A 19,000-nucleotide genomic window follows, 5' to 3' on the forward strand; every position below is an offset into this window, starting at 1 on the left:
AGACAGAGTCCCGAGGGTGTGCCACGGATGTGAAGATACTATATGTATAACTATGAACGACGACCCATACGCCAATTTCTCAAATGTATTCTGAGTATCCATACTATCACGTCATTTCAATGATTTATTAGGGTCAGATAATATTTTTTTAAATATTTTTAGTTAGTTTCAGTGCGATTGTATGGTATTATTATTTTAGTTGTTATATTTTGGCCCAATAATTAGTTTTTAAATTTTTATAAATAAATTCAATGGTGGTTTGGTCCGGGAATCGAACCTAGGTCTTTTGATATCGACTGGTACTAGCCTGGTTGCACTTAAATTAGTAATATTTCGTTAGTAATATTTCTTCCAATCGATTTATAATTAAATTATCATTCCTAGGTTGAGAAAATAACTTGAGTTTGATTTTTTTGACTTAAATGGATGCTTAGGTCAAGTTAGCCAAAGGCAAGTCAAAAATGAATGAAAAACATTTGATTTTCTACTCAGCATCCATTTAAGTCAAAGAGTAATTTCACTTGGTTTTGGCTTAATTGACTTAAACTCAAGAGGGCCACGCTCTGTTTTCTCTATCAGACTCAAGTCGACTGACGATACTGTCCTTGTTGCACTTGCGCAGCAGATGGAAACTTTGTCCACGTTTTTCTCTTAAACAAATGAACATTTTTTAAAAATGAAAACGTAGATTGCTAGATTGTAGAGTAATGCATCGAACCTCGTTCTTAATTTTGCGTTTAGAGGTTTCGTTTGAGAGAAAAGCTTGGGCACAAATTACTACAGACCCTCCTTGGCAATCTTAACTATACCACTGAGCTAATCACCCATTGCCCTTCTTCCCCTTCCTCAAATTCTCTCTTCTATTACTCATTCGATTTCTTTGCCTGTATGTATTTTTAGTCAGTTTCAGTGCAACTGCACGGTCAAATTATTTATTTTAGATGTCATGATTTCGCGCACACGTCAAAATATAAAATTTCCTTAACTTAGAGCAGTTGACGCGATATCAAAAGATCCGGGTTCGATTCCCAGACCAAACCACCATTAATTTTTCTCAGTTCCTTTCTATCACATACATCAAATTTATTTATACAAACCATTATCATTAAAAAAAAAGTTAACGAAAAATTGTAATATTACTAATTGCACCCCATCACAGGTTTAGTAACTTAATAACCAAAAATAAAACGTCGTTAAAATTTTATTACTTCCAGTCATAAATTTATCGGAAAAAAATCCAATATTCAAAATAACCGTCAAAGGGTTAAAAATAATGGCGAGTTACTGTGTGAAGATTACGTGAATTTTAACCATCACGACACCTGGATAAATTTACGAGATAGTGGGCAAGTGTGGAGTATGTACAGGCAAGAATAAAGAAGCCCATACTGAATCGATAGCCACACCTTCATACATATTTATGTTATGTATAAATTCTCTGGTTTTTAACTATAACGTTTGAACCTTGAGCTTTATATATTCTCTATTGCATTAAAAGGATCATTCAGCCAATAATTTATATTTAACATCAACCGCGTCAGTTAGCATCCTCTGTTAAACAAATATAACATTTGTATACATAAATCATTAGAGCATCCATTTATAATATTTATAAAAACAATAATATTTATTTGCGAACCCTGTTACGAGGCTTTGCGCCATTCGTCTAGCCTTGTGTGACAGATTAAACGTGGATGGATCCACGTGCAGTAAAAAGGCGTGATACAGCGTAGGAGTATATACACACATATATATACATATATGAAAACGCGTCAGACGGGGTCGCTACGCAATGGGGCATCCTGGCGCCTGTAATGTTATACAAAAGATATAGTGGCTTGTTCATGTAGCCCAGGTCGTTGTAGAAAACTCCTCCACATTTACGCCATAGCAAGGGAAAAAATTATTATATACTTCAGTCAGAGGGTGGTAGTACCCTGCCATTAACCCAGATTCCCTGTCAGTTCATCACTTAATCGCATTCCTCTTTACTTTTTTTTCCATTACTAAATATTAAATGGAACGAAAGAAAAACATAAAATAAATTTAGACACGGGTTTAAATTTTTCTTTATTCACGCCCGTTTTATTTTTTCTCAAGTCATATGAAAAGGTCGTGGGATCTATCTATGAGCTTGGAAATAATTATCATCAGCTTGATTGAATTGATCGTAATATGAACGGGTGATGGTCTATAGACACACTTACTCATTACTATCCTTAAATGACGAGTATTTACTTGACCTATTTATTTATAACCAAGGCGTGGTTGTCCACTTTATACACATCTACACACATATGCTTTTAAAAATACATATATATGTATATATATAAGCGAGATCTACTTTGGATGTATAAGTATGTCATGTCTTATGGGTTGATGATGCGGCTGTTAACGGGCCATCGTCACGCGTGCTCTGCATGTCTATGATATTTTATCATTTCTGATATGCCTCACCCTTTGGCTCAAGCCGACTAAGGGCTCGTTAAAATATACCGGGATAAATTGATCTATTGACACGAGGCATTAATAATAATTGTATTTTATCAAGACAATAACATGTTTTAATTTTTTATTTTTATTTTGCTTTTAGCCTACGGGAGACCAAACAAAACTGCCGAAGAGAAAGAAGATGACGACGGTTATATCGACGACGATACAGTCCAGGATTATGATGAAGAAACGGAGACAGATCCTGATAATGAGAGCAATGGGACACCCGCTGAACCGCCGGAAATAAAGACCAAACCCCTGATCATCGAAGTTAGGCCGGGTAGCAACGTTGAGTTGCCTTGTTACGTCGTTAATGGAGGTATATATATATATACATATATATACATGTATACATATATTTTTTTTTCTTTGTAGTCTTGTCTTTTGAATTTAAAAAATAGTAGCTCAGGATATGCTGAGTCAGGTATAGTTCTGAGGGAAGTTTTTTTTCTTCGATCGGCTGTCAAGTTTTGTAAGAAAAGAAAATTTAATGCTCTGAGATTTTAAATAAACTAGATTTTTTTTTACGCTCACAATAGATTTATTTTTTCTTTATAATTAAAAAGTATAATAATAATTTATTGACGATATATTTTATTTAATAGATGACTCTGTTATTGAATGGAAAAAAGGCAACGTAAGTTTGTTCTTCGGAGATTCCGATATGATTAAAGACTCTCGGATAGTTACCACAGTTAATCACAGCTTAATAATTTACAATGTTACGAAAAGCGACTCGTCGGATTCGTACTCGTGTATTCTTCTAAGTGATCCACAGTTGGAAGTAATACATGCGGTTCACGTTGTCGATAAATCCAAAGACGACGACAAGCGGATCCGCGTTATTCCTGGAAAAAGAGTCGAGGTCGACGAAAATCAGAGTACTACTTTTGGTTGCGAAACTAGAGATCCAACGGTCAAAATTATTTGGTCTCACAAGGTAGCGCGGACAGAAAATTACTAGCATTTAAATTTTTATGTAAATATATTTTTTTTATTAAGTATTTGAAATATTTATAGGGATCGAAATTACAACATGGCGAAGAAATTCAGAAAAACGGTAAATACGTGGCGATAAAACACGCTAATAGACATCATGGAGGTCGTTATCAATGTCTTGCTGATGTCGTCAATGAAGATCATCCTCCCTACGAATTTATTGACGTTATTGTCAAGTGTAAGTATTTTTATTCCTCGTTATTGTTTATTAGACTTTATTTATTTCTCTGATGAAACCATTTAGCGTTAAATTGATGTTTTTATTTATTTATTTATTTTACAGTTAAACCAGTAATAGAGGCTGAGCATGACATTGTCCACACGGGAATAGGATTAACGTCTGAGCTGACGTGTAAAGTTCACGCACATCCGCGTGCCAAGGTGACATGGATGAAAAATGGCAAGCCAGTAAGCGGTAAAAAGGATAAGAAACTTCATTCAGAGGATAAGTCTTCACGTGTTCTAGTTATTGAACACACTGAAGAACATGATCTCGGTGCCTACACTTGTGTCGCGACAAATCAAATGGGCGAAGCAACCAAGGAAATAATTCTCACTGGAAACCCAGCCAAGCCCAAGTTTGTCGGTATTGATAATAAAGATGACGAAAAGACTGTGGTCTTTAAGTGGAAGGTCAAGAGTTACGCGCCAATCAAAGAGTACAAAGTAAGAAAATTTTTTAACTCAAATGATTCATTCTTTTATCTTCCCATGTTATTTTTAATGCTTTCCACGTCTGCTGGCTTTATGGGTTTCTCAGAATGGGTATATTAAAATGGCGTTACACTTTTTAATCACCATACCAGCTTGAGGCGTGAGAAGTATTCAAACTATACATGTATATGTATATATTATACGAGTACTTAAAGTAACTCGGTGATTAATGACTGAATATTTTTAAAAATTTTTGCTTCTTAGTTGGAGTATCGTCGCAAAGGCGAAGGAGAATGGATCTCAGAGAGTCCTGATGTCAAAGACGGAGATAGAAATGAATTTATGGTCGAGCATGCTCTGAAAGATCTTCAGCCAGGCGTATCATATGAGACGAAGCTGTTGGCCAAGAATGACTTCGGATGGTCGTCGAGTTCTGATACCCATTACTTTAAAATAGAATATATTTCCGAACCACAAAATGGTAAGTAATGATAAATAAATTAATTAAATAAATAAATTATATTAATTACTAAAAAAATATTAAATTATGCAGTGACAGGATATAGCAGTGCAACATCGACGCGGTCGCTTGCGGCACTCTCAGTACTCCTAGTCTTCTTGTCATACATTTCAACGAATATTTAATTTATTAATCACTCCATACTACATAGGTAAGAATATAATTATTAGTAATTTTAAATGATTGCTTTCTATATTTGGTAGTGATGTATTTTTTTTTATGGCTATTCCGATCTTACGTTGTAATTTTTTATTTATTTATGATGTCAGAATTAAAGAACAAAAAAATATAAATTTAAATCCGTCTAAGCACAATTAAAAAATATAAATCTGGGAATATATACTGACAAAATATATATATATATATATATATATATATATATATATATATATATTTTTTTTTTGTGCGGCAACACAGAAATAGTAACGATCATAGACTTAATTTTAATGAAGTAACAATTTTGAAAAGAGAACCAAATTATAGAAGAAGATTAATTTTTTAGCCAATACAAGTTTTTAAAACACAAAAGTGGGTCAAGATAAAAATGGTATAAAAATATATATATGTAATTTTCAAAAAATTGGCACTTATTAATTTACAAGATATTAATTATATTTTAATTAATAATAAAAATAAATGATTATATAAAAATTAAAATTGACAAACTTTCAGATTATCTGATGACCCTATAAGTCTACCATGGCGAAACACCATAAAAAATAAGAAATTTTGAACAATTACAGCCTAGTAAAATCGCAATAGCGATAGAAAATAAAAATTCATCACTAAATAATAATTACTATAATTAAAATTTTTTTTATAGATAAACTATCTACTGAATTAAATATACGGATAATTATTAATATATCTCGCTTAATTATATGTTTGTAAATTTATTTGTCTAGATAATTCGCTGCAGCCAAAGCGTATACACACCAAGCAAACTTCATGGTGGATCTAAGAACTAAAATTGCCTAGGGGAGTGCCACTAACAACATTACTTACGTCGTTGACAACCCATCGATATTAAAAAAAAAACAAGTCTTCATGTATATATATATATATACATATATTTATATATATTATGATAGTAGCAAGAAAAAAGTTTATGAAGAAACAAAACTTCCTTGCCTTTCACCTTTGTCTTCCGTTATGGAAGTGACGAAATCCGCGTGCCTCAATTTGTGACGATGACAATCAAGGTCGTTGCAAATACGATTTATATCTATACATATATTCATTCAAATATCTTTATTGAAATGTACAAATTTTATATTAATATTATTCCGTTTTTTTTAATCAACGAGTCTACTGGGCTAATTTTTTTTTTTTTGAATGGAATGTTGACGGTAATCTTCCAATTAATTTTTTATCGACGTGCCTTTTGAGGTTTAATTAATTAATTGATACTATACTGAAATTTTATTTTTAATCTGACTTTTTTATTTTTATTTATTGGAATCATAGTTTTTTTTTAAAGTAAAATATTTTATATAATTTTTTTATTATTAAATTATTTAAATTTAAATATTTCCATAGGTTTCAGTACAGTAATTTTTGAGATAAAAAATTAATAAAATCTCGATGGTCTCTCCTAGGTGTGCCATTATGTGCTAGAGAGTATAATAAAGTTAAATAAAAAGAAAGCATTTTTTTTTAAATTCACGTAAGAAAATAGTTTTAAGAAGATATATATTATACTTCAAAATATATTTATATATATTACCTGTATAACATAGTATTCGTTGTACATGAGTAAGTCGAGAGATACACTATCATTATTATTATAATTTATTTTTTTATGCTTAAGAAAAAAAATATGAAAATAATTTCAAATCAAATCTGTTTTATTACAAAAAAAAACTAGTGCCATTCTGCGGGTAATATATTTTATATTTTGTTCTCTCAACTAGAAACACCCGCACCGGTACTTAAATATCTCTTCCGGTCATCAATTGAGAATAATTTTAAATTTATTTTAACATTTTTCTTTTTGTCTATACGCTGTAAAAAATTTGGAGTAAATTTAGAGTTGGATTTTATTTAAATTCAAATTCTATCGAAGTTCCGGAGTTTTTTAAAAATCCCTCCGCTTACGGAGTGAAAAAAGAGTTTTTTAAGGAGTTATTTACTCTGATCTGGAGTTTTTATCTTAAAATAAACATCTTTTTGATGTTAATTTTACTCCACTAGGGATTAAATAAATAAAAAATCACTCCGAATTTAACCCGCGAAAATTTTTCGCAGCGTATAAAAAAATGTGTAAAATAAATAAATAAATTGTCTGTTTGTTATCAACAATTTGTTAATAAAATAAAAATAAAATATTTTTTAAAAATTTTACCCATTAAATTTAAATCCGTACGTCTATTAAATAGACAAGTCCAATGTTTATTAATTTTATAATAAATTAAAACAGCTTTCGTCGCACCATTACCTAAGATCTGTAAAAAAAAAAAAAAAAAAAAAAACAACAAAAAAAATAATGTAGAATGAGTGTTCAAATGTCTAGTGTGCATGTGAATGTCATAATTTAAAAAAAATTTAATTAATTATTATAGTTATTATAATTATTATATTAATTATAATTATTATAGTTATTAGAATTTATAAAATGTTGCAGGAGAAGTTGTACAGAATCGTTGGTAACGCGATTATTATAAACTAATTGGTAGATTAAAAAAAATTAAGACGGTGCAATTTTTTGTCTTAAAAAAAAATTATTTTTTTTTTCGTCCTTAGATGATAATTTATTTTTTACTTGTGTTTCAATAGATTTATAATATATTTAAATTAAGTGGTAATTTATAACAATTGCACCGTGTTTTAATTTAGCTAATCATTGTAAGCAGTTTGTTTAATTATTATTACTATTATAAGGTACTTATTACGTGTAAAAAAAAAATAATAATAAAATGCTAAAGTTTATCGATAGATTTTAAAATAATTATAAAGTTAACGCTTAATATTTTGTGCTCTTATTTTAAAACCAACTTACCTACATGTACAGCCTTCACTGTTGCCTTAAATTAATAAATATAAATATATATATATATATATATATATATATATATACATACTATGTATAAAAAATAATAAATGACATAATTAAGATGGACAATTAATAAATTTAAAAAATTTTTATTGCGGATTCAAAGTGACGTCAATAATATCGGGTGTCGCGACATTAATTAAATTTAATGGAGCTGTTATTTTATTTCCTATTGTTTTTTTATCGATTAAAGCTCTACGATCTTGTTCTATTTCTTTTCGGAAGAATTTACATGATACAATGTACCAGCATGCTTGAATAACACTGTTAATTAAACCACTTGTTACATAAATGCCGCCGACAGTTGCACATAATTTAACTAAAAATTGTATAAATGAATCACGATTACGTGTCACTTTAACTTTAAGAGCACTTGTGTCATATTTAAAAAATATTCCCGGCACACCGTGCGATCCTCTTGCATGATTTATTGGTCGCTGATAGTCTTTCACGCTGTACTGATAAGTTTTTGTTGTTTTCATCAGGGTATGAATATCTGTAGGTACTATTTCAATGAAATATTGATACAGCATCATATCTATTAATTATTTAAATAAATATATGAATAATTCATTCATTTCTTTTTTTTTTTATTTGGGATGTGCGAATCGTGTTTGAATCAAATCGAATTATTTGAAAGTCTTCAAATTATTCGTAACTTTTTGAATTACTTCATTCTAATTGAAAAAATTTTGATAAAATTTAAAATATTTAATGAAGATCTTAAACTTTTAAAGCAACCAAAAGTAATTATTTTATAAATTCGTGTCTGAGTTCTATTTTACTTCTGATTAAAATTTTAAATCATTTAAAAGAAAATTTTTGAATTATTTGAAGCTCTATAAAATAAATCGTAGTTTCGAATAATTTGAAAATTTACTAATAATTCGATTCGATTCGATACGAATTATTCGTAAGTTCGATCCCTTTGCACATCCCTTTTAAATATATAAGAAGATGAGTATTTGCTTACTGTCATCAGCTATTTTTTCATCGCCATCAAGCGGCTGAACAATTCCAGGACTTTCTTCACCAAAAGAAAATTTATTTATACGATGAGTAAAGTTGTAATCGTTACTTGTCATAAATGCAAAAATATGTATATGACCCCGAGGAAGTGACAATGATTTACCGGCAGTTATATGGAAGTTACCAGCAACTTTATTTAAATTTATGTTGCCGTATAATCGGCAAGCATCTGGACGACGATCTGGTGTTACTGTTCTGAAATAAATTAACATCGGTTTTAAATTTCAATAAATATCGACAAGTTGACAGCGCTACCGGTTCTGCTCTCCAACTACCTGGTTCCGATACTTAAATTATTTGATAGCTGACGTTACATAAAAAATTAAGTAGTCTCTGGAACCGGTTAAAAACTAAAAAAAAAAATACCTTTTAGGCATTTCGCCCATAAATGCAACTTGATTAGATCTCCAAAGTAATTCATGTATAGCATGATACTCTTCTCTCAGGTACGAATTCATGTGTTTCAAAGCATCAAAGTGTGACCTTTGATTTGGTGACAATTCCCACCAGGTTTCTTCCTCAGTCAGCGGTTCGAATCCCAGTAAATTTTGATTCGTCGAGTCTAGTATATCCGCTCCGATAAGACTACATGGCATTGCTACTGTCATATCAATATTTATCTTAAGTTTATCATCAACATCTGTGTCAGGTTCAAATTTGAAATGCAATCGAGCATTTAAAAAATAACGAGTTTCCGATATCACCAGCCAGCTTATGATAACAAAAGTTATAAATGAAACTGTAACAAAACAATTATTATTTTATTTACTATACTATACTATATATAAATAAATAAATATATATATAAATATATATATATATATATATATATATATATATATTTATATATATATATATATATATATATATATATAAATACTTACAAGTACCACCAACAGCAGATTTATTTTTATAAGTCTCCGGTATTTTAGGAAAGGCATCAAGTTCTTTGACAGTTTTCAAATTGACGTTTCTCCTTCTCAGCATGTTTATATATATTTACATATATTTTTTAAAAATCACAGCAGATATTTAAAATGATAATTAATTTTTTTTCAATTAATTAAACTCCATAATTTAAATTATTTACAATAGCAATTTTAATTTTAATTTAATTAAAAATACTGAGGTTAGGATTTTTAAAAATTATAAAACTACTCAACTTATTTTTTTTATGACAAATTTAAATAATATATGACATATATATCAAATAAAAATTTATAAAAAAAATTATTTACAATATTTACACTCAACAACTCGGTAACAAATTTAAATTTGACACGTTGACGTTGTTTATTATCCTGCTATTTTATAATCTTATCACTAACTTTGTATATGTCTATATATATACATATATTTGATTAAAAAAAAGATTTATGCAAACCGGATATAGTAAATATTAATAAATAATTTACCCAATGAAATAATTAATGAATTTTAACCACTAGAAATTTTTAAATTGTGTTTTTTTAAAAACTCAGTTATCGAACTCTTCAGTGATAAGAATTGACAGATTTGTTTTTTTTTTTCAATTATAAAATAAACATTTATTAATTAATAATTTACTGTAATTATTTACGGACATTAAATTATTGTTTAAATCCAATAAATATTGTTTGAACAAAAAAAAATTAATATGCAAACATATCCGGCAAATAAAAGCGACATCTAGACTATTGACGTCAAAAAAAAACCTATGCTACAAAATGATGTCTTGATCTTGACATGGGGTAAGAAATAATTTAGTATTAAAATATATAAAATATAAGACAAATAATTTATTTTAATAAATGAAAAGTGTTAATTATTAATTACTAAGCGCTATTTTATTTCAACTGTCAGTTTATTGTACAGTAATTAATAATTATGTAATTGACAATCAATAGTCTTTGGAGTGAATGAGAAGACCAGATGTCTGAGAATTTATTTATTTTAAAATAAACAAATTAATTATTAACATAAAAAGTAAATTATTAAAGTACCGGACTTTTAAAAAATTGCGCGCTTTTTGAATTTTTTAAAAATAATACTTTTTATCTGTCAAAAATAATTAAAATATTTGGAGTACTTTTATGACTGACAAGTCAGCACTTGACATTTTTATATTTATAAATATATATTTATATACATATATATAAATATTTCTAATAGTATGCAATTTATTTATGTAAAGACAAAATTATTTGATGTCTTTTGCTTTTGCTGTCATTATTTTGACATGTGATTTATAAACATAAATTTTAAATGTTTCAGGAATCAAAAATACTAATAATGATTATTGGTGACATGTACAGTTAAAATAAGACTGAAAAAAATAACAAGAGATTATATAAATAATAATAATAATAATGAAAATGGACTACAATAAAATACACCCTGATGATGAAAGGGATAGTGGAATGAGATTACTCTGTTTTGACGTTACCAAATGTAGTGATAAAGCCAGATTTATTTGGTGTTCAGTTGGTGTATTTTTTTTTTACATAATCTATGGATACCTTCAGGTAATTATTTAATTATTAATTTTACAGAAATTTTTTCAAGCATCAAGTTCGAATCCCGAATGTCATTTATACAAAACGGTGTGAGAAATAGAATTTTAAAATTTTTTTGGCGGGTCTCTAAATGCAAAGAAATAAATTCTAGTGGAAATAGAAAATAGAGTGAAAATTGACTCCAATAATTAAACTGTACCATTTATTTCTTTTTTTTTTTATTATTCGTACTGTGATAAAGCGAATGATGATAAGAAAATTTTGTAAACAGCTGGACTCGTTAATTAAATAAATGAAATTGTTGCAGGAATTAATATTTAGTTTAGATGGATTCCGACCTTACGGCTGGTATTTGACATTAATACAATTTGCTTATTACACAGTATTTGGAATTGTTGAATCAAAATTACGAAGTGTAACACGAAGAATTCCATTGTCAACTTATATTATTTTAGCATTTTTAACATTAGGAACAATGGGATTTTCAAATTCATCTCTTGGATATTTAAATTATCCTACTCAAGTAATTCAAATTTTTTAAATATTTATTTAAAACTGAATGAGTGGGAACGTAGCTGGCAATTGGAAATTTGTTAAATTTATAAATAAATTACTTGTAAGTAAAATAAAATTTTTCGATTACGCGCAAAAATATTTGAAAAATTTTCCCTACAAGTATTTTAGATATTTATTTAAAATAAATCTTTTAATTGTCTCCTACTTTCAGTATCATAAAATTGAATAATAATTATTAATTGTTTTTATTTTAAAATTAATTACAGGTAATATTTAAAAGTTGTAAATTAATTCCAGTTTTAATTGGCGGAATATTAATCCAAGGAAAGCAGTACGGGCTATTAGATTTTATTGCCGCTGGTTTTTTGTGTGCTGGACTAGTATTATTTACACTCGCTGACAGTATGGTATCTCCGCGATTCAGTATTATCGGTGTGATGATGATATCATCAGCACTTTTATGTGATGCCATTATAGGAAATGTTCAAGAGAAAGCAATGCGACAATACAAAGCAACAAATACTGAAATTGTTCTTTACTCATACAGCATTGGATTTTTATATTTATTTATCATATTATTTACAACTGGTGAATTAAAAAAAGGAGTTACATTTTGTGCTGACGTAATTATTTTTTTTTTTTTTTTATAATTAATATTTATAAATTAAATTACTTTGAATACTAAACGATTCATATTTAAAAATTTTAGTATCCAGTAGAGACTTATGGTTACGCCTTTTTATTTTCAATATCTGGATATCTTGGGATCCAGATGGTCTTGACTCTGGTCCAGAGCAGCGGCGCATTTGTAGCAGCTACAGTGACCACTTGCCGCAAAGCCGTTACCATAACGTTAAGTTTTATATTTTTTTATAAACCATTTACAATGCAATATTTATGGTCTGGTTTATTAGTTCTACTAGGAATATATTTAAATATTAAAAGTAAGCAACGTGGTGGTAATAAATTATCACTGAAAACAATATGGTCTTATGCTCAACGATGCTGGTCAAAACACAATGAAATTCAACGACAGTTAATGATGAATGTATGATAAGTAATTAGTATTGATAATAATTACAATAAAGTTTTATAATAAATAAATAAAATAATAAATTTTAACTGATAAATTTTCCAGCAGTGGAATGTTTTTATTTTTACTGTTATTTATTTTATTGGTAAAGATAATAAGGATTACATAGTAACAGATATAAGCGGGATTAAAAACAATAATAATATCAATAATAAAAATTTTAATAGAAATAATTTATAAAAAAAAAAAGAAAAAAAATTAAATGAAAAAATTAAAATGAAAACTAATGATGAAACTACATATATTTACATGTAATTAATATGTATAATTGTGAGCATAACTCAACATTTAATCCGAATTTAAAACCATTTATTGTTAAATGAATAATTCAATTTTTTTTTATTTCTATTGTTTTAATAGAAATATTAATTAAACTTTTTTTTTAAATTTTATTTGCCTACGTACTCACGTAAAATAGCCGCACAAGTCCGTGTTGCGTGTTTACAATATCTTGAAAAATCCCTATGAAACAATTATCGTAATTGCTTTTGTTATTTATTTTTAATAAGATATTAAAAATCAATGACGATGTCCAGGCACGAATTAATTAACCTCGTATTATATTAAAGATCTAGTTAATGTTAATAGTAATTAATTTAACCGATAACCGATTTAACATTATTATTATTATTATAATTAATTATCATTAAAAACTGCAATTACAATAATTAAAAATTAAATACGCGTGAAATTAAATTACGTTTTAGTCTTCGTTGACTGGCTTCTGAAGATGCGGATTTATATTTAAATTAAATAAGTCTGTACCAAATGTTTAATTAGTGTCACGTCTGTTACTGTCTCGTCATGTCGAAGTACAAGTTCAATATCAATATTATTATTATAATTATAATTAATAAAATATTAAATTAATTCGCTGAAGGAATACGCGATAGTTTATCGTTTACGATCATTGGATCCACTACGTCGTGAACGGGATCTACGACCACGGCTGCCACTACGTGATCGTCGAGATCTAAAAATATAAACACAATAGTATTATATTTTATAAAATATATATACTTATTTATATAAAATAATTCACCTTTTACCCCGGCTGCGACTACGTGATCGCGAACGTCTGCGATCACGGTCACGGCGATCGCGATCGCGTTCACGATCACGTTCGCGATCCCGATATCCAAGTCCACCACGTCCACGGTCGTTTCTCGTATCACGATGATCCCGATCACGGTCATCACGATGTCGATCACGATCCATCATCGACTCACGTTTCTCTCTGCGTCTCTCCTCAACTGTTTTCTCAAGTTCGGATAACTTTTCACGAATCTTGATAAATCCAAGATGAAGTTTACCGCCAAAGTGATCAGCCAGCCGTCGATCGTTGTCGTGAATTCCTAAGTAAGCGCTGCATACCTCACATACACGTAATTTTTGTTGCTGATAACTCGATGCAGGCATACTATTTCTGTATTCTTGTTCGGCTTCGTTTTTACGCTTACGTAATTCATCAATCTCACCCATTAACTTCATAGATTCTTCAACAAAACCCTCTTCTCCCAGCTGCTCAGCCTTTGCCAATTTTTTTCCGATTTCCTCAGCCAGTACGTGAACGCTATTAGCTTTTGCCGCAACCTCAGCACTTAGTTCTTCTTGAGTTTCCGCAAGACGTTGCTTGGCTTGTTCAGTGCGCCGGTCGCAGTCAGCAATAAAATTCTGAAGGTGTTCCATTGCCTGTAAAAAATTTATTTTTACTTTCCACTCAACTCATTAACTCCCAATAAAAATAATAAACAATAACTTACATCGATATCATAAAAGTGATCTTTCTTTTTCTGCGCAGCCTCATAGTCAGCCCGCAGGGCTAAGTCGTGAATCTGGGGGCAATCTCCCAGGTCCATGCGCTGCGATTGACAAAGCGTTAAGACATTAGATTTATTTTTAAATAAATTTAATAATCTAATTGATAAATTATAAATATTTCAAGCCCTTCAATTATTCATTCCTTACTTCATTATAAATTTAATATTTTACAATTAAAAATTTTATTCTTTGTCACCGGCTAGTTTTTTTTTTTTGATTTTATACTCCCACACACTCAAACTTTTACTCGTACCCATTCATTCGGCACTCGTCCAAATCTGTCAAAAAATTGGCTTGTCATTATTTTACATATTTTTTTTTTTTTTTTTTTTTTCAAATCGAATGAAATGTGAGCCCGCGATAATTATGATATGAAAGATAGAGATATACAATATTGAATATTATTCTTTTGGTTTAAACTTACAGAGTGGCAAGAGCTCTCCTTTTGACGCGTTAATGCGATGGTAATGATGCTACAATCAGCACATACACCTTAATATTTAATGTTATAACTTAATAACATTTTCATTTTGTTAAATTACTAATTATCAATTAATCAATAATCATTAATCATTCATGATATACGTACGTATATCTATCAATGTTTTTTTTTATATAAATATTTATATGAAATCGTTTATATATAAATACGTACATGAAGTTGATGAATTACTCTTAAGTCAACTTGTGATTCTCCTATCTCTCATTTCCTTGTCTTTGATCTAGAATATTTCTCTAATTCATCTCATTAACGTTTTTCCCATACAACAGAATAGTTTTTTATTATATCGTTAAAAACTTATCACCAATCTCTTGTGTATAGAATTATTTTACAAATTATTGTCACGATTTCATGCATATCCGTATTCTTATTATTATTTTTTTTTTATTTATTTATTATTGTAATTTAATTTTAAAAATAATAAACTCATTAAGTAGTTTTCAAAGTTTTGATGAAATTACTTACAGAGTAATCAGCAATTGGTGAGGTGCGTGTGAAATCTTCTATTATCGTAAATTATTAAAATAATATACTTTAATCAATAATACTCACGGAGTTATTATTATTATCGGCGACTTTTTAATTTATTTTTTATTTTATTTTACTATTTATTATTATCAAAAAGCGTCATACTCTTTAATAATTTACTTTTGTTATTATTATTTAATATTTCGCATAAATCAATTACTGTTTTACGCTACTTACCATAGCGTTAGCATTTATCTAGACTTGATTTCTAGACTTAATAGAAGATAATTGAGGGGGGCCGTGTATCTGCCTCCTAACATCCTTAATTATTATTACATTAGAATAATTTTATAAAAATATATAGATATGAATATACATATATCTATACTAATTCCAAAAGAACTTATTTTTATACGCCCTTCGGTTTTAGGAAACTCTAAAACCAAAAGGGCGTGTAATATTTTTTCATTGCAATTTTTAGACTTATTTTATAGTTGAAAATTCAAAAAAAAAAAAAAAAAACTTGAAAGCCAAAATCACATAAAGTTTAAATTTTACTCCCTTTTGATTTTCAAAAATTTTAAACTTCCCGCTAAGATAATTGAAAATAAAAAAAAAGGAAGTTATTAAATCCAGTTTTCAAAAACGGAGTTTTCAAGAGATCTCGAAGTTTTGAAGTCTTAGGAATCTATTGTGACTAATTTCGAGATGATCAGCTGCCCAATTTCAAAACACAAAAGGCAAATTTTTCAAAATTGATCTTAAATATTTTTAGATCGAGTGGAGTCTTGAGAACATTATAGTCACAGTGAAATTTGTAAAGATTTTTAAGCCTAATCGCAGAATATACGCAGTTTAAAAAATAAAATTTTTGAAAAAATGTTTTTTTTCAAATAACTTCTCATTGATTGATTCCAAAATTTATCCAGCTTTAAAACTCTACAAGCCGCGTTAAATGCCACTTCAGCTATCGAAATTAAGTCATTTTTTCAAAAGATATCGTTAGCGAAAAAATTTCAAAAAGAGTTTTCTTCAAATAAAATCAAAAACATTTGATTTCCAAAAATTTTTCAACATTAGACTAAAAAACTGTTTCGAATCCCACCTAAAAGTTTACCGATAATAATGTTTTTGAAAACAGCGGGAAGTTTTGGATTTGGCCCTTAGAGTAAACCGTTTTTCAAATTTTTTTCCAAATTTCAGCTTTAGAATAAGTCTACAATATGATTAGCATTAAAAAAAAATCACGTCTTTTTTGGATTAGAACTTATCTCCTAAAGTCGAAAGGGCGTATAAAAATATGTCCCTTTGGAATTAGTGAAGCGATATAACTATCAATATCTATTATAGATAATAATTACTGTGCATTAGACATTACACAGCAGCAACGGTTATTAAATATAAATAAAAAATTAACAAGAGTAAATGTTAATGATTATGTTTTTTTTTTTTTTTTGTTTGAAAAACTTTTTTTTAAACTTTGTTTTTTTTAATACGTACGTCGTTAATTTTAGCCTTTTGATTTTGATTGTGAGTACTTACATAAAACGCGCGTGCAAGTGTTCGAGCAAGTACAACAACATACGACCGGACATTATTTTCTCAATGACACTGTACAATGGTTCTGATTGGAATTGGTTTTTCCAGACACTCTGGAAATAAGAACTGCACCGGGATACCATAATTAGTTGTCGCCGTTGTTTCAAAATCATAAAATTCATCATAGAGTTTGAAATTTTTTTAACAAAAACATTTACTTTTATCAAACATTTAAATAATTATTTCAACCCGTTTTCTTTATCTCAATTTAAAAATAACCGGTAAAAAATTTGATCCCCGCGTTCTACAATAAAATTAATACAGTAATAAAACTCAAGATAAAACTTGAATAGGAAAATTAATTAATGTACGTACGTTGTTTTATATAAATTTAATAACCTTAATAAATCTATACTTAATATTATTAATTAATTATTTAGTATTTTCTTTTTTTTTAAATTATCAGCTACTAATTTATACTCACAGTTGATGATAATATTTCGTGCGGGCAGCATGCGAGAAGAAAACTCTTGCAGACTTTTGGATCGGAGTATTTTACTTGGAATTTATTATTTTCACCTGAAAAAAAAAAAATTCAAAATTTAACCAGTTGGTAAATTTAAAAAAATTAAATTGCGCGGGTGTTGAGTGTAAATTTAAAAAAATAAAAATGACAATACGGTAAATCTGATATGCCCCGAAAAACTAAAAAGAGGACAAGACGCCACGTTAAATGTATAATAACCCTGTGTACAATCAATGCAACGTAAAATAAGTATATATAGTAATAATAAAATGTATGTTAAAATAAAAAGTTACCATTACGTCCTGTACCCATCAATTGGTCGAGCATAGCTCGCATCTGGTCGTGGGCCGTCATTTCATTTAATCCTTGTCGAATCCGACCACGCAATTAAATATTATTGTTATATTTATTATTATTTATTTACTCAGATGTTTGATCGTTACTTCCTGATCAACTGACCACGTACTCGACGTATGTATGGATATGTGTATTTATATATATATGTGAACTGTTTAGTGACGCTTATGTTAGTTCTTTAGTATAAAACAACACTGCTCATAAATCCAATCAGAGTGACCTCACAAATCGAAAAGAGAAAGACAAATTAAACAAACCGTTAATAAATATACTGAAGATATGAAAGTCGGTGATAATTCCGAATACGACTGGTGTAAAATAATTTCAGTATTACCCCGTCTTCTGTTTGTCATTTTACTAACGCGCAATTTCTCAGTTCTTTTTTCTGTCACCAGAGGACAGTTTTAAAATTTTAGAAATTTGGCGCGAAATTTAAAAAAAGCTAAAATTAAAAAATTTATTTTTTACTCATTGACGTCAAAATTTAAATTGATTATGACTGCTAGCTATTGGTGCTTGCAAATGGAGTTTGAAAATTAAATATGATAATTAAAATTTGAATATTTTTGATTTTGTGACGGAAAATCTGTGCCCTAGACCATGGAAAAGTTCACCAGCGCTGACGTTTTCAAGTTTCGGTAACGCGCGAAATTTTAAAATCAATCTTGGTATCAATTATCAGTTGATCAGTAAAAATGTATATAATTATAGTAACCTTACATATTTATATATAAATATTTAATTTCATTCTCTTTCTCAATAAAAGAAAATTTATGATAAAGTATACGGGTTTTATTTAAAAAATTGATTTTTTTTTAATGAATACTAGACTTTTTAATTGTAAGTTTATATTTTTTTTGTTTTTTATGGTTTTTTTGTACAAAAAGAGCAAGAGTTTTTTTATGCGATAAAACACGAAAAGTACATATCGATATA

General features: G+C 28.6%; 4 protein-coding genes across 6 annotated transcripts in view; 2 read left to right on the forward strand and 2 right to left on the reverse strand.

Moving 5' to 3' along the window:
- The window catches only part of LOC103568850 (neurotrimin), a 39,940-nt gene extending 32,346 nt beyond the window's left edge, over positions 1-7,594 (forward strand). The window contains exons 3-9 of the mRNA XM_008545853.3: positions 2,594-2,812; positions 3,099-3,433; positions 3,514-3,670; positions 3,776-4,158; positions 4,411-4,627; positions 4,700-4,817; positions 5,572-7,594. Of these exons, the coding sequence (XP_008544075.1) occupies positions 2,594-2,812; positions 3,099-3,433; positions 3,514-3,670; positions 3,776-4,158; positions 4,411-4,627; positions 4,700-4,791 (1,403 nt within the window). The 3' untranslated portion in view covers positions 4,792-4,817; positions 5,572-7,594. The remainder of the gene's footprint in view (positions 1-2,593; positions 2,813-3,098; positions 3,434-3,513; positions 3,671-3,775; positions 4,159-4,410; positions 4,628-4,699; positions 4,818-5,571) is intronic.
- A 203-nt stretch (positions 7,595-7,797) lies between these two features.
- Positions 7,798-10,043, reverse strand: LOC103571695 (endoplasmic reticulum-Golgi intermediate compartment protein 2). The gene is made up of 4 exons (XM_014441243.2): positions 9,632-10,043; positions 9,114-9,486; positions 8,692-8,942; positions 7,798-8,256 (listed from the first exon to the last, which is right to left on the reverse strand). The coding sequence occupies exons 1-4, from the start codon at positions 9,732-9,734 to the stop codon at positions 7,808-7,810; spliced, it is 1,176 nt and encodes a 391-aa protein (XP_014296729.1). The 5' UTR covers positions 9,735-10,043; the 3' UTR covers positions 7,798-7,807.
- Positions 10,044-10,374: 331 nt separating this feature from the next.
- LOC106693050 (adenosine 3'-phospho 5'-phosphosulfate transporter 2) lies at positions 10,375-12,895 on the forward strand. Its single transcript, XM_008545851.3, has 5 exons — positions 10,375-10,477; positions 11,001-11,251; positions 11,550-11,765; positions 12,025-12,381; positions 12,468-12,895. Exons 2-5 carry the CDS (start codon positions 11,096-11,098, stop codon positions 12,810-12,812), a joined length of 1,074 nt encoding a protein of 357 aa, XP_008544073.1. The 5' UTR covers positions 10,375-10,477; positions 11,001-11,095; the 3' UTR covers positions 12,813-12,895.
- Positions 12,896-13,132: 237 nt separating this feature from the next.
- Positions 13,133-18,410, reverse strand: LOC103568849 (putative RNA-binding protein Luc7-like 1). 3 transcript variants are annotated; one of them, XM_008545850.3, is made up of 6 exons: positions 17,666-17,756; positions 15,328-17,307; positions 15,097-15,164; positions 14,615-14,713; positions 13,894-14,543; positions 13,134-13,824 (listed from the first exon to the last, which is right to left on the reverse strand). In XM_008545850.3, the coding sequence occupies exons 4-6, from the start codon at positions 14,708-14,710 to the stop codon at positions 13,746-13,748; spliced, it is 825 nt and encodes a 274-aa protein (XP_008544072.1). In that variant the 5' UTR covers positions 14,711-14,713; positions 15,097-15,164; positions 15,328-17,307; positions 17,666-17,756; the 3' UTR covers positions 13,134-13,745. The 3 variants fall into 3 exon arrangements, with proteins under 3 accessions (XP_008544068.1, XP_008544072.1, XP_008544070.1); XM_008545846.2 differs by lacking the exons at positions 15,097-15,164; positions 15,328-17,307 and adding an exon at positions 18,001-18,410 and having other exon boundaries at positions 13,133-13,824; positions 17,666-17,760; XM_008545848.3 differs by lacking the exon at positions 15,097-15,164 and having other exon boundaries at positions 17,185-17,307.
- Positions 18,411-19,000: the final 590 nt, after the last annotated feature.

Source organism: Microplitis demolitor, chromosome 3, assembly GCF_026212275.2.
Source record: "Microplitis demolitor isolate Queensland-Clemson2020A chromosome 3, iyMicDemo2.1a, whole genome shotgun sequence".
NCBI lineage: Eukaryota > Metazoa > Arthropoda > Insecta > Hymenoptera > Braconidae > Microplitis > Microplitis demolitor.

Excerpts from the sequence above, each read along its gene's own strand:
- LOC106693050 (XM_008545851.3), top strand. The coding sequence starts at position 11,096 with ATGAAAATGGACTACAATAAAATACACCCTGATGATGAAAGGGATAGT. Across the intron at positions 11,766-12,024 it reads ATTTAAATTATCCTACTCAA|GTAATATTTAAAAGTTGTAA; the intron begins GTAATTCAAATT and ends AATTAATTACAG. Across the intron at positions 12,382-12,467 it reads GAGTTACATTTTGTGCTGAC|TATCCAGTAGAGACTTATGG; the intron begins GTAATTATTTTT and ends TAAAAATTTTAG.
- LOC103568849 (XM_008545846.2), bottom strand. The coding sequence starts at position 18,061 with ATGACGGCCCACGACCAGATGCGAGCTATGCTCGACCAATTGATGGGT. Across the intron at positions 14,544-14,614 it reads ATCACTTTTATGATATCGAT|GCAATGGAACACCTTCAGAA; the intron begins GTAAGTTATTGT and ends AATTTTTTACAG. Across the intron at positions 13,825-13,893 it reads AGTCGCAGCCGGGGTAAAAG|ATCTCGACGATCACGTAGTG; the intron begins GTGAATTATTTT and ends TTATATTTTTAG.
- LOC103571695 (XM_014441243.2), bottom strand. The coding sequence starts at position 9,734 with ATGCTGAGAAGGAGAAACGTCAATTTGAAAACTGTCAAAGAACTTGAT. Across the intron at positions 9,487-9,631 it reads ATCTGCTGTTGGTGGTACTT|TTTCATTTATAACTTTTGTT; the intron begins GTAAGTATTTAT and ends GTTTTGTTACAG. Across the intron at positions 8,257-8,691 it reads TGAAAAAATAGCTGATGACA|ATATGATGCTGTATCAATAT; the intron begins GTAAGCAAATAC and ends AATAATTAATAG.